Below are 13,239 nucleotides of genomic sequence, written 5' to 3'. Positions count from 1 at the left end.
CTCTCCTCCTCCTATTACCCTTGTCTTATTCAGAGCCTCTCCCTTGTGGCAGGGATCATCATGATATACATGCAAGGATTTTCCTCTGCTAACACTAAAGGAACAATGTATTTCCCCCTGTTGGTGTGAGAGAGAAAAGGAGTGTGTGTGTGTGTGTGTGTGTGTGTGTGTGTGTGTGTGTGTGTGTGTGTGTGTGTGTGTGTGTGTGTGTGTGTGTGTGTGTGTGTCAGTGACATCCCCCTCCATCTGCCATCCATGGTGCTTTTAGTAACATTTTGAGAAACAGTGCCAGCCAGCATTTAATTAAGTTCTGGTATGCCAACATCTCCCTGTTGTAACATGGAATATCTCTTCTTTTGTCAATTTCTCTCCTGTTTCTGTGCTGCTCTGTGTCGGTCTTACTGTAACAGGGAAAGATGTCGCCTCTGGGAGAAGCAGGTAAAGAAGCCATCAAAACCAATGCAAGTAGAAAGAGTTGCAATCAGCGCACCAAAAGGAAAAAAAAAACTAGTTGTAGAGCATCTTTTGTGTGGATCTCTTCTCCTTTTCCCCAGTTTCACTTTGTTTCCCTCTCTTCCTGTATATGTGTGTATGTGAGCTTTCAATTCAGTAGAGGCTACTAGTAATGTTTCTCTCCCAGTAGAAATGGCTGCTGTTTGTTCAATTGTTGTGATAGATTGATGTGGGGTGGGAAAAGATGGGCTTTTATGCACCTGAACATAGGAACAGAAAAGTCTTTATGAGAAGCCAGTAGCTCTCCATTCAAGAATCGTCTGATGGGAGATGCATTTTGCTGGAAGTTTTTCTCTTTTCCAAAAGGGCACTTGTTATTTGTTATTCCACAAAAATGCTGCCTCCAGTTTAGGGCAGTTTTCCTGTAGGGTTTCAACAAGTGGCCACCTTAATGGTTTCCATTCTTTTCAGTTTGCACAGAATACAAAATAACTCTTCAAATGCCCACCAACGGTTTGCACTTGTGATGTAGACAGTTCTCATATAATTAGCTATGCATCTGTACTTTAAATAATATTGTGGTTATCTGTAAATAGTCCTATAAACAGAGAGGACGGCTGAAGATCCATATTTGCCTGCCTGATGTATACTGGCTGGAATCCTGTTTCGACCACTGTGGCTTACTTTAAACTAATAACGTTGACTGTCTAAACCAAGTTGGTTGATGGTAAGTATCCTGAATGCAATGTGTAGAATGGCATCGCTCAAAAAATGGATATGATGCTCTATTAAAAGGAAAATCATATTTGTACTGCGAATTTAATTTTTCTTCCGATTTTAAAACGATTTTTTTTAGCTTGTCTTTCGTCATTTTACTCATCTAATAATTCATAATGCCTTCTTTAGACAGCCGCCTTTGATCCCTTTCACTATTGTTTTTCCCATTCCTATTTTCTATCCCATTTCCTATTTACAGTAATAGATGTAACCCAAGATGACCTCAGATCAGAGACAGTGGGTCTGTATTCTCCGAGCTCTGTTTTTCATGTTCTTCTGATAGAATGAGGGTTAAAGGGGACTGCTTGCGCAGAAATGAGGTTACAGCAATTGGGCTTGCAAATGATTGCCAGGGATAGATTGTGGATGATCTAGTTTTTTTTTTTTCTTTTAAACTGTCCCCATTTTTGCTTTCTTTTTTGTGTAATGCTGCTTGTTATTTTGAAAAGAGGGAGGTTGTGTAAGTCATGCTTACAGAATAAAGCACAACTTGTGAACAGAAAAAACGAGTACATGAATAAGCAGTCGTGATGTGTTTGGATGCGCTGCCAGAACATGGTAGCTTTTGCAGTGGCCTATTGTATATGAATCTATGTTGTACTAAAATAATTTGAGAATGCAGGACCTTTATCTGTTTTCCTTAAACATCTTGAGCTGTCTTCCTTTCGGTCTCTTTCATCCCTCCCTCTTTCTCCCCCTCTCCTCCTGTGCACCATCTGCATGATGCTTTGTATCCAGTCTGAAGGAGTGCTTGCTGTTCTCCGCTGTGAATGTGGGAGTCGGTGTGGATCTTGCGTGTGAACGTGTTTGTGTATGTGTTCGTCGGCATCGCAGTCACTCTCAGCTCATTACCTGACATGATGGATGGTGCAAGTGCCATTAAACAACGCCCAGCCAGGGACGCCTGGCACCCTACAGCTGGCACTGAGTAATGGGCACATTGGCGACGGCACGCTTGGAAATACCAGGGAGTCCTGTGTGGGTGTGCCTGCAGTCAACTCCATGGCTATGCTTCCTGGTTCTGTTCAGCCCCACCTGCCACCTGGCTGCCCAGTAGATGCCATGGGCATTTCTGGGCAGCCATCGTTGGATAGCATAGGAGGCAGTGTTTGTATGACTCTGTCATAGAACTGGCAAGAGAAAAACCCAAAGTGTGACTGGCCTGCTTTCTGACCACAAGTGCTACAGTGGCATATTCTCTGTTACTAGCAGCGAATCATATCTGATTGAATTTTTTCTGCATATTTTGACTCATGTTGGTCTTTTTCTCATTGAAGTTTGGACTCTTAGGTTGATCCTTTTCATTTCTCAAAGGATCTTTCTAATGCTAAAGACCTACAACACAATGCTTCTGTCTGGGTGCTGTATTAGGGCCTTTGCTAATTCACCAGACAAAAGCTTTTCTCGTGAAGCAGGAAGTGTTGAGTGCACTCGATGCAGCTGAAAACATTCAGTTCACAGTAATACAAGGTTGACATGTGAATGAACCGCATAGCTTCAAATAAACTCTAAAGTTGCAAAGGTATTGACAGTTGAACACCAGAGGACGTCTCTCTAATCTCCAGCACATTTTAGCCACTAAAGACAGTGAGGACACCACGTAGTTTGGCCATGGGCGGCTCTGCTATCACCTCCGTAGCAGCTTGTTGCAGTGCAGCTGTCCCCTGCAGGGAGGCCACGGTGGAAACGTGTCACGATGGAGAGAGCACACAGGCTTGAATGGAAAAAGGCCATATGTATACTATTTTTGTAGTGGTATTAGTTTTTGTGCGTGGTGCATTTACTTTGTGTAGTGTGCATTTGCTGCATCTGATGAGAGAATAGTTGAGGGGCTCTTGAGTGGAAGTCTGGATCAGGAGCTGAATAGAGTTACTATGACACCAGAGACAAGCACCTCCACTCCAGCAGCTTCTTCTGTTCCTCCCTCCTTCCCTGCTGCTCTGCTCTCAATCAGCCTGGATTTTCTTCACGTCGTTTCTCCTCTGTCTTTGATTTGGTTGAGCTCCTGTGCTAGTATGAATCAATGTACCAGCGCTTTCATGTTCCTTCTGATTCTCACATTTTGTATTTTTATTCTTTGTCTTCCTGTTTTTTTTTAACCAGACAACCGTCGTGCAGTCCTGGAAAGATCTCGCTCACGGCACAACGCAAATCACCAAGCTCGATGATCACCCGCGCCTACTATAAGACGCTAGATAAGTGCCAAAGAGGGCTGCGAGGAGGAGACCTAGAAGACATCTGAAAGAGGGACAGACCACCCCTTACTGTGGCACATACACAAACTCCAAGGAATCCCACATACACACAGCACCAAGTACAGAACAAACAAGCCTAAAGAAACTACACAGAACTGAAGAATCATTTTCATCCAGTTCATATTTATTCAAGAATTGTTCATCACTTTAAATGTTTGTCCTCTCTAGCTGGTTTGATATTAAAAACAATACATTTTAAGGTTACTGCAGAGAAATGAAACGTTTTGATTGTTTGAAAATCCATTTTCATTCTTGCAAGTCTAAGCCTTCCACTTAAATCCTTCTGTAATCAAAATACTTCACACTCAGATTTGACGTGAAACATGTATTGAACATTGCAGCGTACTGAAGAAAGAACTAATGCCAAGAAGGACTGCAAAGTCGTTCATTCCCGTGAACATACCACACACCCTTTATTTTGCAAGCAAGCAGCGGGGCAGCTGTCCTCTAAATGGAAAACAGGGATTTAACACCCGTGTTGGCAAGCCTTCAACCTGCTGATGTTTTCTCGAGCAGCTCCCCAAGCTCTTATCAAAGAGGGAGTAGTTGTTTAAAATTTCTTACTGCCAGTACCTCCTTCAACCAACATCAAGACAGTTTTCACAACAGCCAGTTGTCTCCGTAAATCAGCTCATTGCATATACCACAAAGCCACAAGAGCTGGCCCCCGTCTGTACCGATATTTCAGAGCTTGTGACTCATGGATTTTGAAACTGTAATCTCCATTTTGACAAGATGCATTTTATTTTTAGTTGTGTAATATCTAACTTTGCCTTTAGGTGCTGATCTGTCCCAAGGTCGCTTTTGCTTCTAACATGAGAGACTGACACATTTTAAATGCATCTAACTGCCTGGAGGAGCTAACATGAACTTTTTGACCTTTCCTGTGATCAGGTGTTCAGCAAGGGAAAAAAACGACAACATTACCATCATTTTATTATTAATCTGTTTGAAATACAATAAAGGCACAGGCCGAAAATTAATCTATCTGTAAACTAGCAGTAAAAAGGTTTGCACTTTGTCTTTCATTTGGTTTTTAAACACTGGAATCTCCAGAAAAAGAAAGAAAGAAATTATGGAAAAATTTTGAACCAGGTTAAAATAACAAGTGTTTATGTAAGCAACCTGTTGTAGTAGTTACTGAAAGGCAGTGCTGTCACCAGTGCCTGACGTAGGACTCGTCTCTATGACTACAAAACAAAAACGAGGCTTGCAATCTAACATGTGGTTAACTTTGTGAAAGGGTCCGTTTTATCCCAAATGTTGACCTTTTCCCAAACCTAACTGAAAAACATAATATATATTTGGTAGAACATGAGACATGATTTTATATAAATATGTAAAAACCCTCGTAGGTTCCAAAACATTTAAATTCATCTGACTGAATGTATGAGGTCAAGCAGGGTTTTAAGACCACCAAGAGGTGGGATTTGTGTAATTCTTCTACCTGGACAAACTCCTCCAAACAGCCACCTGGTGTGTGGCGTTTGTGTACGTGATAGTTGAAACTTTGCTGTGAGCTTGTTTCTCTGTATGGGCTCACTGTCACACAGTTTCACGTGAACTATTTATTCATGTATTCATGCCTAGGGTGGCCCTTGTTCCCTTACTTCCCTAAACTGTAAGCAGATGCTACTAAAAACAACCGCTGAATCCACATGGAGACCGGGCACGAGCAGAATTCTCGACTGAGGGGCACAGTAGACAAGATGATCCTTGTCTTGGAAAGCGAGTCTCCAAACGCCCTCCGATTCCCCAGCACTAAGGGCACGAGCAATCATTTTACCTTAAGACAGGTTACCATACTAATAACAGAACTCAGCTGTAGGCTTTGTGTGTCTGTGTGTTTCTGTGTGGGGCAATCGTCTGTGTGCACCATGCCAGCTCAGTAATCGGAACAGGAACTCGGGCAAAATAGGATTCCATGTGCTCGACTCCTGGGCTGAATAGATGGAGATTTTTTTCATTTAAACAATCTGCCAGTGCAGCTTATGATGTGTCTGTTTCATGATGCCTCCTCTCCCAGCCTGCGCACTTCTAAAAATGCAATTTTACACATCATCTCGGCTCAAGGTGCACCCACAATACTCTGAGATGTCTGCATATTTAATTCTCCTCTGAATATAAGGTTTGAGCAGTCATACAGAGAAAGCAGAGAGAATGAGGTTTCTGCATTGATGGCAGTTTTAAAGACGTGTTGCACACAGCGCAGAGATTGCAGTGATTTTTCTTCCCTTTCTAGTAGAAACTTGCCCTTTGCCCTCAGCACAGTTTCGAGCAATTAATAACAGCTATTATTTTATCAGTCGTCCAACTACAGTGATATTTAGTGCTTTATGATTGGATACTGTGTATGCTAAAACAACAAGTGGTTTGCGGTCAGCAGTAACAGTATGTTTTTCTCACAAAATTTGACTGAATTATTCTTTTTTTTGCTCATTTTAAACAACTTTCTTCCACATTTTCCAAGTGTTTGTTTAGCTTTTTTTCTCTAAACTATAAAAAAAGACTGTACAGACAAAAGCTTTTCTAAAACTGTAATTGTTATTTCAACTTTGATCCAATTAAGTCATTCAGAGTAGGAAATTTGATGTTATTATGATAGTCAAGTGTTATTTCTTATCAAAACACTGGTGCATCTTTTTAGAGATGTCATTTAAAAATCTGTTTTGTAATGATTCTGATGTGCACCGTGCTGAGCTAAGCGCTACACTGTTTGCCATTATAGAAGTTCCAGATCATCAGTGTTCACCTTGAATACGTTTTTGTTTTTGAATGATAACAATGAGTGAAAACAAGACGCTTCTACAACGACAACATTTCCATCGTCCCTGTGAGTGATTCATGTGTTTCTCCCCCACACCATCTCGTAGAATATTCAGAATAATGTGTTTTTTCCTAGAAGAATAGTAGAGAGTCCATTGACAATGAACCCGAATTGGTCTGCCGTGTTATTGTAGAAATCAGCATATCGGCCCATCCTCTTACTGGTTGTTACTAACAAACCTCAGCTGATGGTGTTCTCATTGTAATGGTAAGAATGGCGAGGCAGGGGTATAAAGGTAAAGGTGCCATTTCTCTGCAGTGGCAAGTGATTAAATGAAAAGTTTGAAATGTTACTTACACTCACTGACTGCGCACTTTACCTCACAAGTTATTCTGCTCAGGCGGAGAAAGATTTGTTTAAGATTCGTAAATACAACATTGCCACTAACAGAGTGAACTATTTGCAAAGCATTTCTTTTGGTAAATAGTTCCCAGCTGCCACATATCCAGTTCTTTCCGACTTTGTTAGCGCTTACTATTGATTTGTGGAAGAACAATTGTGGCTGAATCAACAAACAATGTTCATAACTGTTGACAAACCCTGTCCAACCATGGTGTGTAAGCTGCCATATCCCTGCCTACCTTTCTTGTTGTCACCGAGTATGTTTTATTGTCATAAGAAACATTTATATTTGTAACATTTTAAGTTTATTTGTATCCTTAGAAACATGAAGAAGCAAAATGGTTATGCACACTGTCCTTCCATAAACTATGTAATGGAATATGATACTAAATAATAACCACTTTGTTATATAAACAAATTTCTGTGCGCGTCTTTGTCTCTTCTTCTTTTGCCAGTAGTTTTTTTGTATTCACACGTCACAAGTATTTCTTGATCAAGTCTTCACCTTTTGTCTTGCTGTGTACTTGGGTCTAAAATTACATCTTCGGTTCATTTTATAGCACGGCAGAAGATACCTGCTCCTCTGACTTATGGACAGAGCTTACAGAGAGCTCCAGGTTTTAGTACATGATAAATGAGACAGCTCCTACCTATAAAAGCAACATATTTGGACCTCGGTGTCCTCGCTGCTTTATCTTGCACAGTGTCAAAGGCAAAGTGATAATGCTGTCATGTCTAATGGCAGCTTAGGGAAATTACTAGCGTCTGAAAACACATTTCAAAGAATTCTTCTCATTTTAATCATTTTGCAGACGTTTCTCTCTACTGTGACTTCAGCTTATCTCCACCTATGTTAGACAACGGGGAAAATCAGGGTAGCAAACCAATCATTTGTTTATTATTTGATACTAAAGAATTTTAATTTGTAAGCCGGGGAAACATTTTCTCTGGAATTTCTCTTTTATAGGCAGTCAAAACAAAATTTGCAGTTTAAATCTGTGTTAGGCAGTTTGACTTTAAAGTTAATAAGAGTCTTTTTTTTTTTAGAGCAGCAATTTATGGAAAAAATGAACTCTCCATGATGTGTTCCCGTGTCAGTCTGTACGAGTCTCACTAGCGAGCGTCGAATTGCAGGGCAGGGCTGCTCCTGTCCCAACCGTTTGCTTTACAGCCCACCGACCACCACCACCAAGTCTGCTCACATGTAATGGCGTGTTCTCCCTGCATGTGCCATGTCCCACATCCCAGCTGCAGCACGACATCATAAAATAAGGGCTGACATCTGTGAGTATACCTCGGGTCACAAGGAGCTCTCTCCCGCTCCTCGTGTGCACTCGCACACAGAAATGCGCGACGCTTCTCTCGACGTGTCTTGGGACTGATCTTCTCTGAGCCTCTTCTCCTCCCAGTGTGCAGCCAGACAGATGGAGATTCATCTCTCAACAAGCTGTGATCTGTGTTTAGAGATGTGTGCTGCAGAACACAACTCTAATTAGGTTTATTGTTGATCTAGGGAGGTTAATTTGTACTTGGCTGCAAGTGCTAAAGAAGGCCAACCTAGTTCCTTACGAGGCACCAGCACTGCAACCATAAGAAGAACAGCTTTTTTATCTTCTTGACTTTCGAGGTGATTCAGAATTATTATACCCTCTTGCTATATTTGTCTAGTTCGGTATAATTGCGCTTTGTACCGGGCTGAGAGATCTGTCATGGCCGGGGCGGTAGAACTGGAAATGAGATACTAGAAGTGTGTTTGTCTAATGAGCTTAGGGGTACAGTTGTGTGGATGTGGCAGGTATTACTTATTTTTTTATCCTGTTTTCTTTTTTTTCTTTTTTACAACCTCCAGGTAAGTAGCCTTGTCAAACTCTGAGAGATGAGCCTGGCCCACACAAGTTTTTTCTCTCTCGCCACCTTCTTTCTTCACGCTATTCACAGTCGTGTTTCTAATGCACTCTGTGACAGATCAGTTGTCAGCGGGAATACAACATAATTATGTTTCATTTCGCATTTCCGCCTAATGGAATACGCAAACATTATGGAGATGAGACAAAGCAGGCAGTAACGATTCCCTCCTTACCTGAGCTAATTCTGTCTGAGGAGAAATCTTATTCAAGCAGCACTTTGCGCTTAACCATGGCACTTTGATAAAATGCATGCATGTCCAGGGTGCATGGGTGTCTAAATAAATTTGCCTGTAAAAGAATTTACTTGTCTAATGTTCTGCAGGTGTGTGCCATTTGTGAAAGGAACAACTCTACCTATAGGCCTGTTTGGTACTTTGCAGCTTGAGCAGCATTGCACATTTGTCTTGGTGTATTTGCCATTAACAGCTCAGTGTCATGAGCATGTAAGACTTACAGTTAATGTGACCATCACAGTAGTGCTGCACCGAAAAATGCATTTTAAGAAAACACAGCATATTCTTGTAACGACAGTTTATGTTATGGTGCCTATTTTCTTTTAACTCAACAGGATGGGAGTCATCAGCTTTGCACTGTTTAGAAGCTAAACTTAAATATGATGCCAATGGTACTTTGTCTTTACCCGCTGTTCTGCTACGTGAGCATAGACTGCACATTGATATGTAAACTACTTGAATGAAAGGGCAATAGCTAGCAGGAGCGCTACTGCAAACTAAAGTTTTGATTAACAAAGTGTAAACGTTTTTGACTGCGACAGTAACTGGGATGCTGGTGAACAACGGGATAAAAAGTCTTACTTATCGAGAGAACTGAACAGCTGTCTCCTCCCAGTGTCTTTGAATACAACCAAATACTAAACCAGCTGCAGTGGAGGTGGAGCTGACTAAGAAATGTGTGCACTGTATGCTCACAGTGCCCTGGATTTTTTTTTTATTTCACTTTAAATGGGAACATAAGTTTTTCAAATTAAAATAATTTGATGCTGAATAAGAGTGAAAAGCAGAGACTGGGACCAAAAACCATTCAGGAGAATGTTTACAAAGTTAAAGAATCAAGTGAGATGGTTAATTTTCCCAAACATAATCTTGAGTGTCACCACCTGCTGGCTATGAGGACAAAGAGGCTGTTTTAAGGCACTCGTTCAAAGGCTTTCCTCCTCAGACCCAGATACTACGTTTATGATTAATATAAAGCATATATATATATGCTATAATTGAACATAGTGGCCAAACTGTGTAGCTACAAATTCATTCATTCGCTTCCGCTTATCCTTTTCAGGGTCGCGGGGGGCGCTGGAGCCTATCCCAGCTGTCATAGGGCGAGAGGCGGGGTACACCCTGGACAGGTCGCCAGTCTGTCGCAGGGTCAACACAAAGGGACAGACAACCATTCGCACTCTCATTCACTCCTAGTGGCAATTTGGATTTTCCAATTAACCTATCCCCACAAGCTGCATGTCTTTGGACGGTGGGAGGAAGCCGGAGTACCCGGAGAGAACCCACGCAAACACGGGGAGAACATGCAAACTCCACACAGAAAGACCTGATGGTGGAATTGAACTCAGGACCTTCTTGCTGTGCGGCAACAATGCTAACCACCGTGCTGCCCGCTACAAATTCATAATGTAATATAATTGCCCAAAAGGCATTTCTATTACATTTGTTGGAAGGGCTGTTAAGCAGTGAATAAATTTTTCTGAGCATTTAAAACTCCACAATCCCAAAGACCTCTTCATTATCAGAAATTGATTCCTTTAATCCAGTAACTATCAGAAAGACTTAAAAGCTGTGTGATTATATTACCTAATATGTGTGTGGAGCCTAGGGGAAATCAGGGTAATAATCTAGCAGGAGTCATTTTTTGGCTGAAAAGAAAACTACTGTTCATGCTTTATGGGCACATAAATGAAGAAACTTGTGGAAAACTGCATGCCGCGTCACAGAAACGGTGAAAGAAAAATTGACCATAAAAACGACGAAATCACTGTGGAATTTTCATACAAAGCCATGAGGTGGCATTCCTCATGGCTCCGAACAGAGAAAATAAAAGTTAAAATAAAACTTACTACAGCATGCTGCATCAAAGGTTTTATTATTTATATTTCAAAATGATTTTGTTTTAGTCTTAAGGCTAAGTCATTAGTAGGCACAGGTGACAGGTGGTTGCCAACAGGGGTAGTCATATAGCTAGCTATCTGCTAAGCCTCGTATCCACCAATTCAAGTCACTGTTGGAACTCTGGTCTGTATTCATGGTGCAGCTGGCCATCAGAGCATTTTTAATGTGGTTATTTGTGATTAATTGTACTATAACCACTTCAAGAAGTCTGTGCTCTTTACGATGTTGCACCCATAAAGTGTGTTTGCATGCATGCATGCATGCATCAGCAGATACCTAACTGCAAACTTTAGTGGGGGTGATGTCGTGTAAATATGTCCCAGGGTGTGTCCATCTTTTATATACAGTCTATGGGTAAATGTCAGAGCACCACTGTGCTAAAGAACAGTTTGGCACAGGTGCTATGACTGTAGCCATGTGGAATAGGAGTTGCAACTAAAGATTATTTTTCTTTATCAACAATTTAAAAGGCCAAGGTGATGTTTTCAGCTGCTTGTTTTCAGCTGCTTGTTTTCAGCTGCTTGTTTTCAGCTGCTTGTTTTCAGCTGCTTGTTTTGTTTGGCCAACACTGCAAAAAAATTCTTCAAGTCACAAAGAAATTAAACCAACATTAAAACAATGGAATGTTTTGGCACTTTTGACAAAAACAGATGGACTTAATTCCCTGAGCCGTATAATGAACTGGCTTCTATGCAATAACGCTGTCTGCTCTCTTCTTTGACTTACTCAGTACCCAGATTCAGATGTATGAGTGCCTCCAACTATCTGACTGTAAAACATTTTTCACTCCTGTGTTGTTCACTTGCAGACGTACAAGCATTCTCCCCAGATCTGCCCTCTATCTCTCTCTTTTTTTCCCCTGTCGGCCTTGGAGTCACTGGAAGTCACTTATCACTGTGTTTCTGCAGTTTTCCCACTCCAGTCCCAGAGTTTTACTACTTATAAATCAATACATCTTTTTTATTTGTTTGTTTGTTTGTTCTGAGTACATGAAAATGTAAAATGACCTAGACAGCAGATGTATCTTTTGCCTCGCTAAGCTTCAATGGCTGCACTAGCACTGTGTCCAACAATCCTGCCTGACGTTGAGTGATGGCAGAATATACCGAAAGTGGTGAATTTAATACAGAAATATTCTTGCAGGAGTGTGTGCTTTGCAATGGATCAAATTATTATACTGCATGCCCACAGATGAGAACTGCTGGTACTCCTGCATTCAGCGTGGCATTTCCATGATCACAGTTCATTGCTTCACCTTACTGTATGTCTTCTGCTTTTTCTTCCTGCCTCACCCCACTCAGGAGACATGTCTCCCAGCAGGGAGAGGGTCAGCTCAGAGGAGACTTCAACCTGTCAGAAAAAATTCACATCTAGCCCCTCATGCCTCTCTTCACCATCCAACCCTTCTGTCTCTCACATCTCCAGCGCTCCCTCCCTGGCACCCATCACTCCTCTTTTCCTCTGCTACCCTCCTCTTCTTGCCATTTGATTCAGATCACTGAGTTAGCCTGCGTCTCCTTTGTCTGACGCCCCATTTTGCCAGGCAGATGGACAGGAGGAGAGAAGACGGACTCACATCGAGGTATGCGCGTGTGTGTTTATGAGATGGAAGGAGAAAAAGAAAGGGAGGAGAAGTGCCGAAACTTTTCTTGGAGGTAAAAATGTCAAACAGCAATGAAGTGAGGAGACTTTTATCTGTCAAACCTGTATGAGGTCTTGCCTTTCAGGCTACTGAGTGACAAGGCTGCAGTTAAAAGAGAGCTGAGATGCGAAAGTGAGGGAGACAGAATGAGTTTACCTCTCATTCAGTTGGCTTGTCATACAGTATCAGCCTTATCTGTACATGCCATATTTTACCACAGCCAGTGTTTTACATCAAAGGATTTCTTTTAAAAGTAAAGCAAAAAAACAAAAGACCGTTAAATGCTTGCTTTAAAAATAGCCAACAAAACCAAGATTAGTAATCAAATATGTTTTTTCTAGCTGTGTGATCTTTTGAAGTTACAATATGACCAAAGAGTGGTTTCAAATGACTGACTCACTGTATACTCACTGACATGCCCTACATAGCTTACTACTAAGCTCATGCTCTTTGCCCATAGCAGTGCCTCCACACACAACGCAGACACAGGCCTAAGAATAGAGGCGGGATTGATGGAAAAAGGAAAGAAGGGAGCTTGGTAATTGAGTAAGTGCCCTTCTGGATGTGGAAGCCTGAATAAAAGTATTTTTATAAAAAGCCTTTCTTAGGATCATTTCACTCAAAAGTACATAAAAGCTCTTTCAAAGTTTCTCTGTGTTCTTTGCCCTCAACTGAAATAGTCCCTGCGGAGAATGCAGAAACACACAAACACTCACGCACTCAGCACTGAAAGACGAGGATAAAAGGGTTGACCCCACGAATGCATGCGCATAAATACACATGCACACACGTGCTTACATGCACTCATAAAAAATAGAGGCCATTCCATTCAGGCTTTTTTTTAAGTTTTGCATTTTAACCCACGTTTATTAATAATGCTCTAGTTGAAACATAACAAGTC

The 13,239-nt window shown here is 41.4% G+C and overlaps 1 protein-coding gene across 9 annotated transcripts in view; it reads left to right on the top strand.

Moving 5' to 3' along the window:
* Positions 1 to 7,086, top strand: part of diaph2 (diaphanous-related formin 2) — a 365,791-nt gene extending 358,705 nt beyond the window's left edge. For 6 of the 9 annotated variants that reach the window (XM_076875695.1, XM_076875708.1, XM_076875689.1 and 3 more), the window contains 2 exons: positions 411 to 438; positions 3,334 to 7,086. In XM_076875695.1, coding sequence (XP_076731810.1) covers positions 411 to 438; positions 3,334 to 3,472 — 167 coding nt within the window. In that variant the 3' untranslated portion in view covers positions 3,473 to 7,086. The remainder of the gene's footprint in view (positions 1 to 410; positions 439 to 3,333) is intronic. The other 3 variants (XM_014412641.3, XM_024805267.2, XM_014412640.3) reach the window with 1 other exon arrangement.
* The last annotated feature ends 6,153 nt before the right edge of the window (positions 7,087 to 13,239 follow it).

The sequence above is a fragment of the Maylandia zebra genome, linkage group LG2, assembly GCF_041146795.1.
Source record: "Maylandia zebra isolate NMK-2024a linkage group LG2, Mzebra_GT3a, whole genome shotgun sequence".
NCBI lineage: Eukaryota > Metazoa > Chordata > Actinopteri > Cichliformes > Cichlidae > Maylandia > Maylandia zebra.
This window is presented reverse-complemented; position numbering and strand designations above follow the sequence as displayed.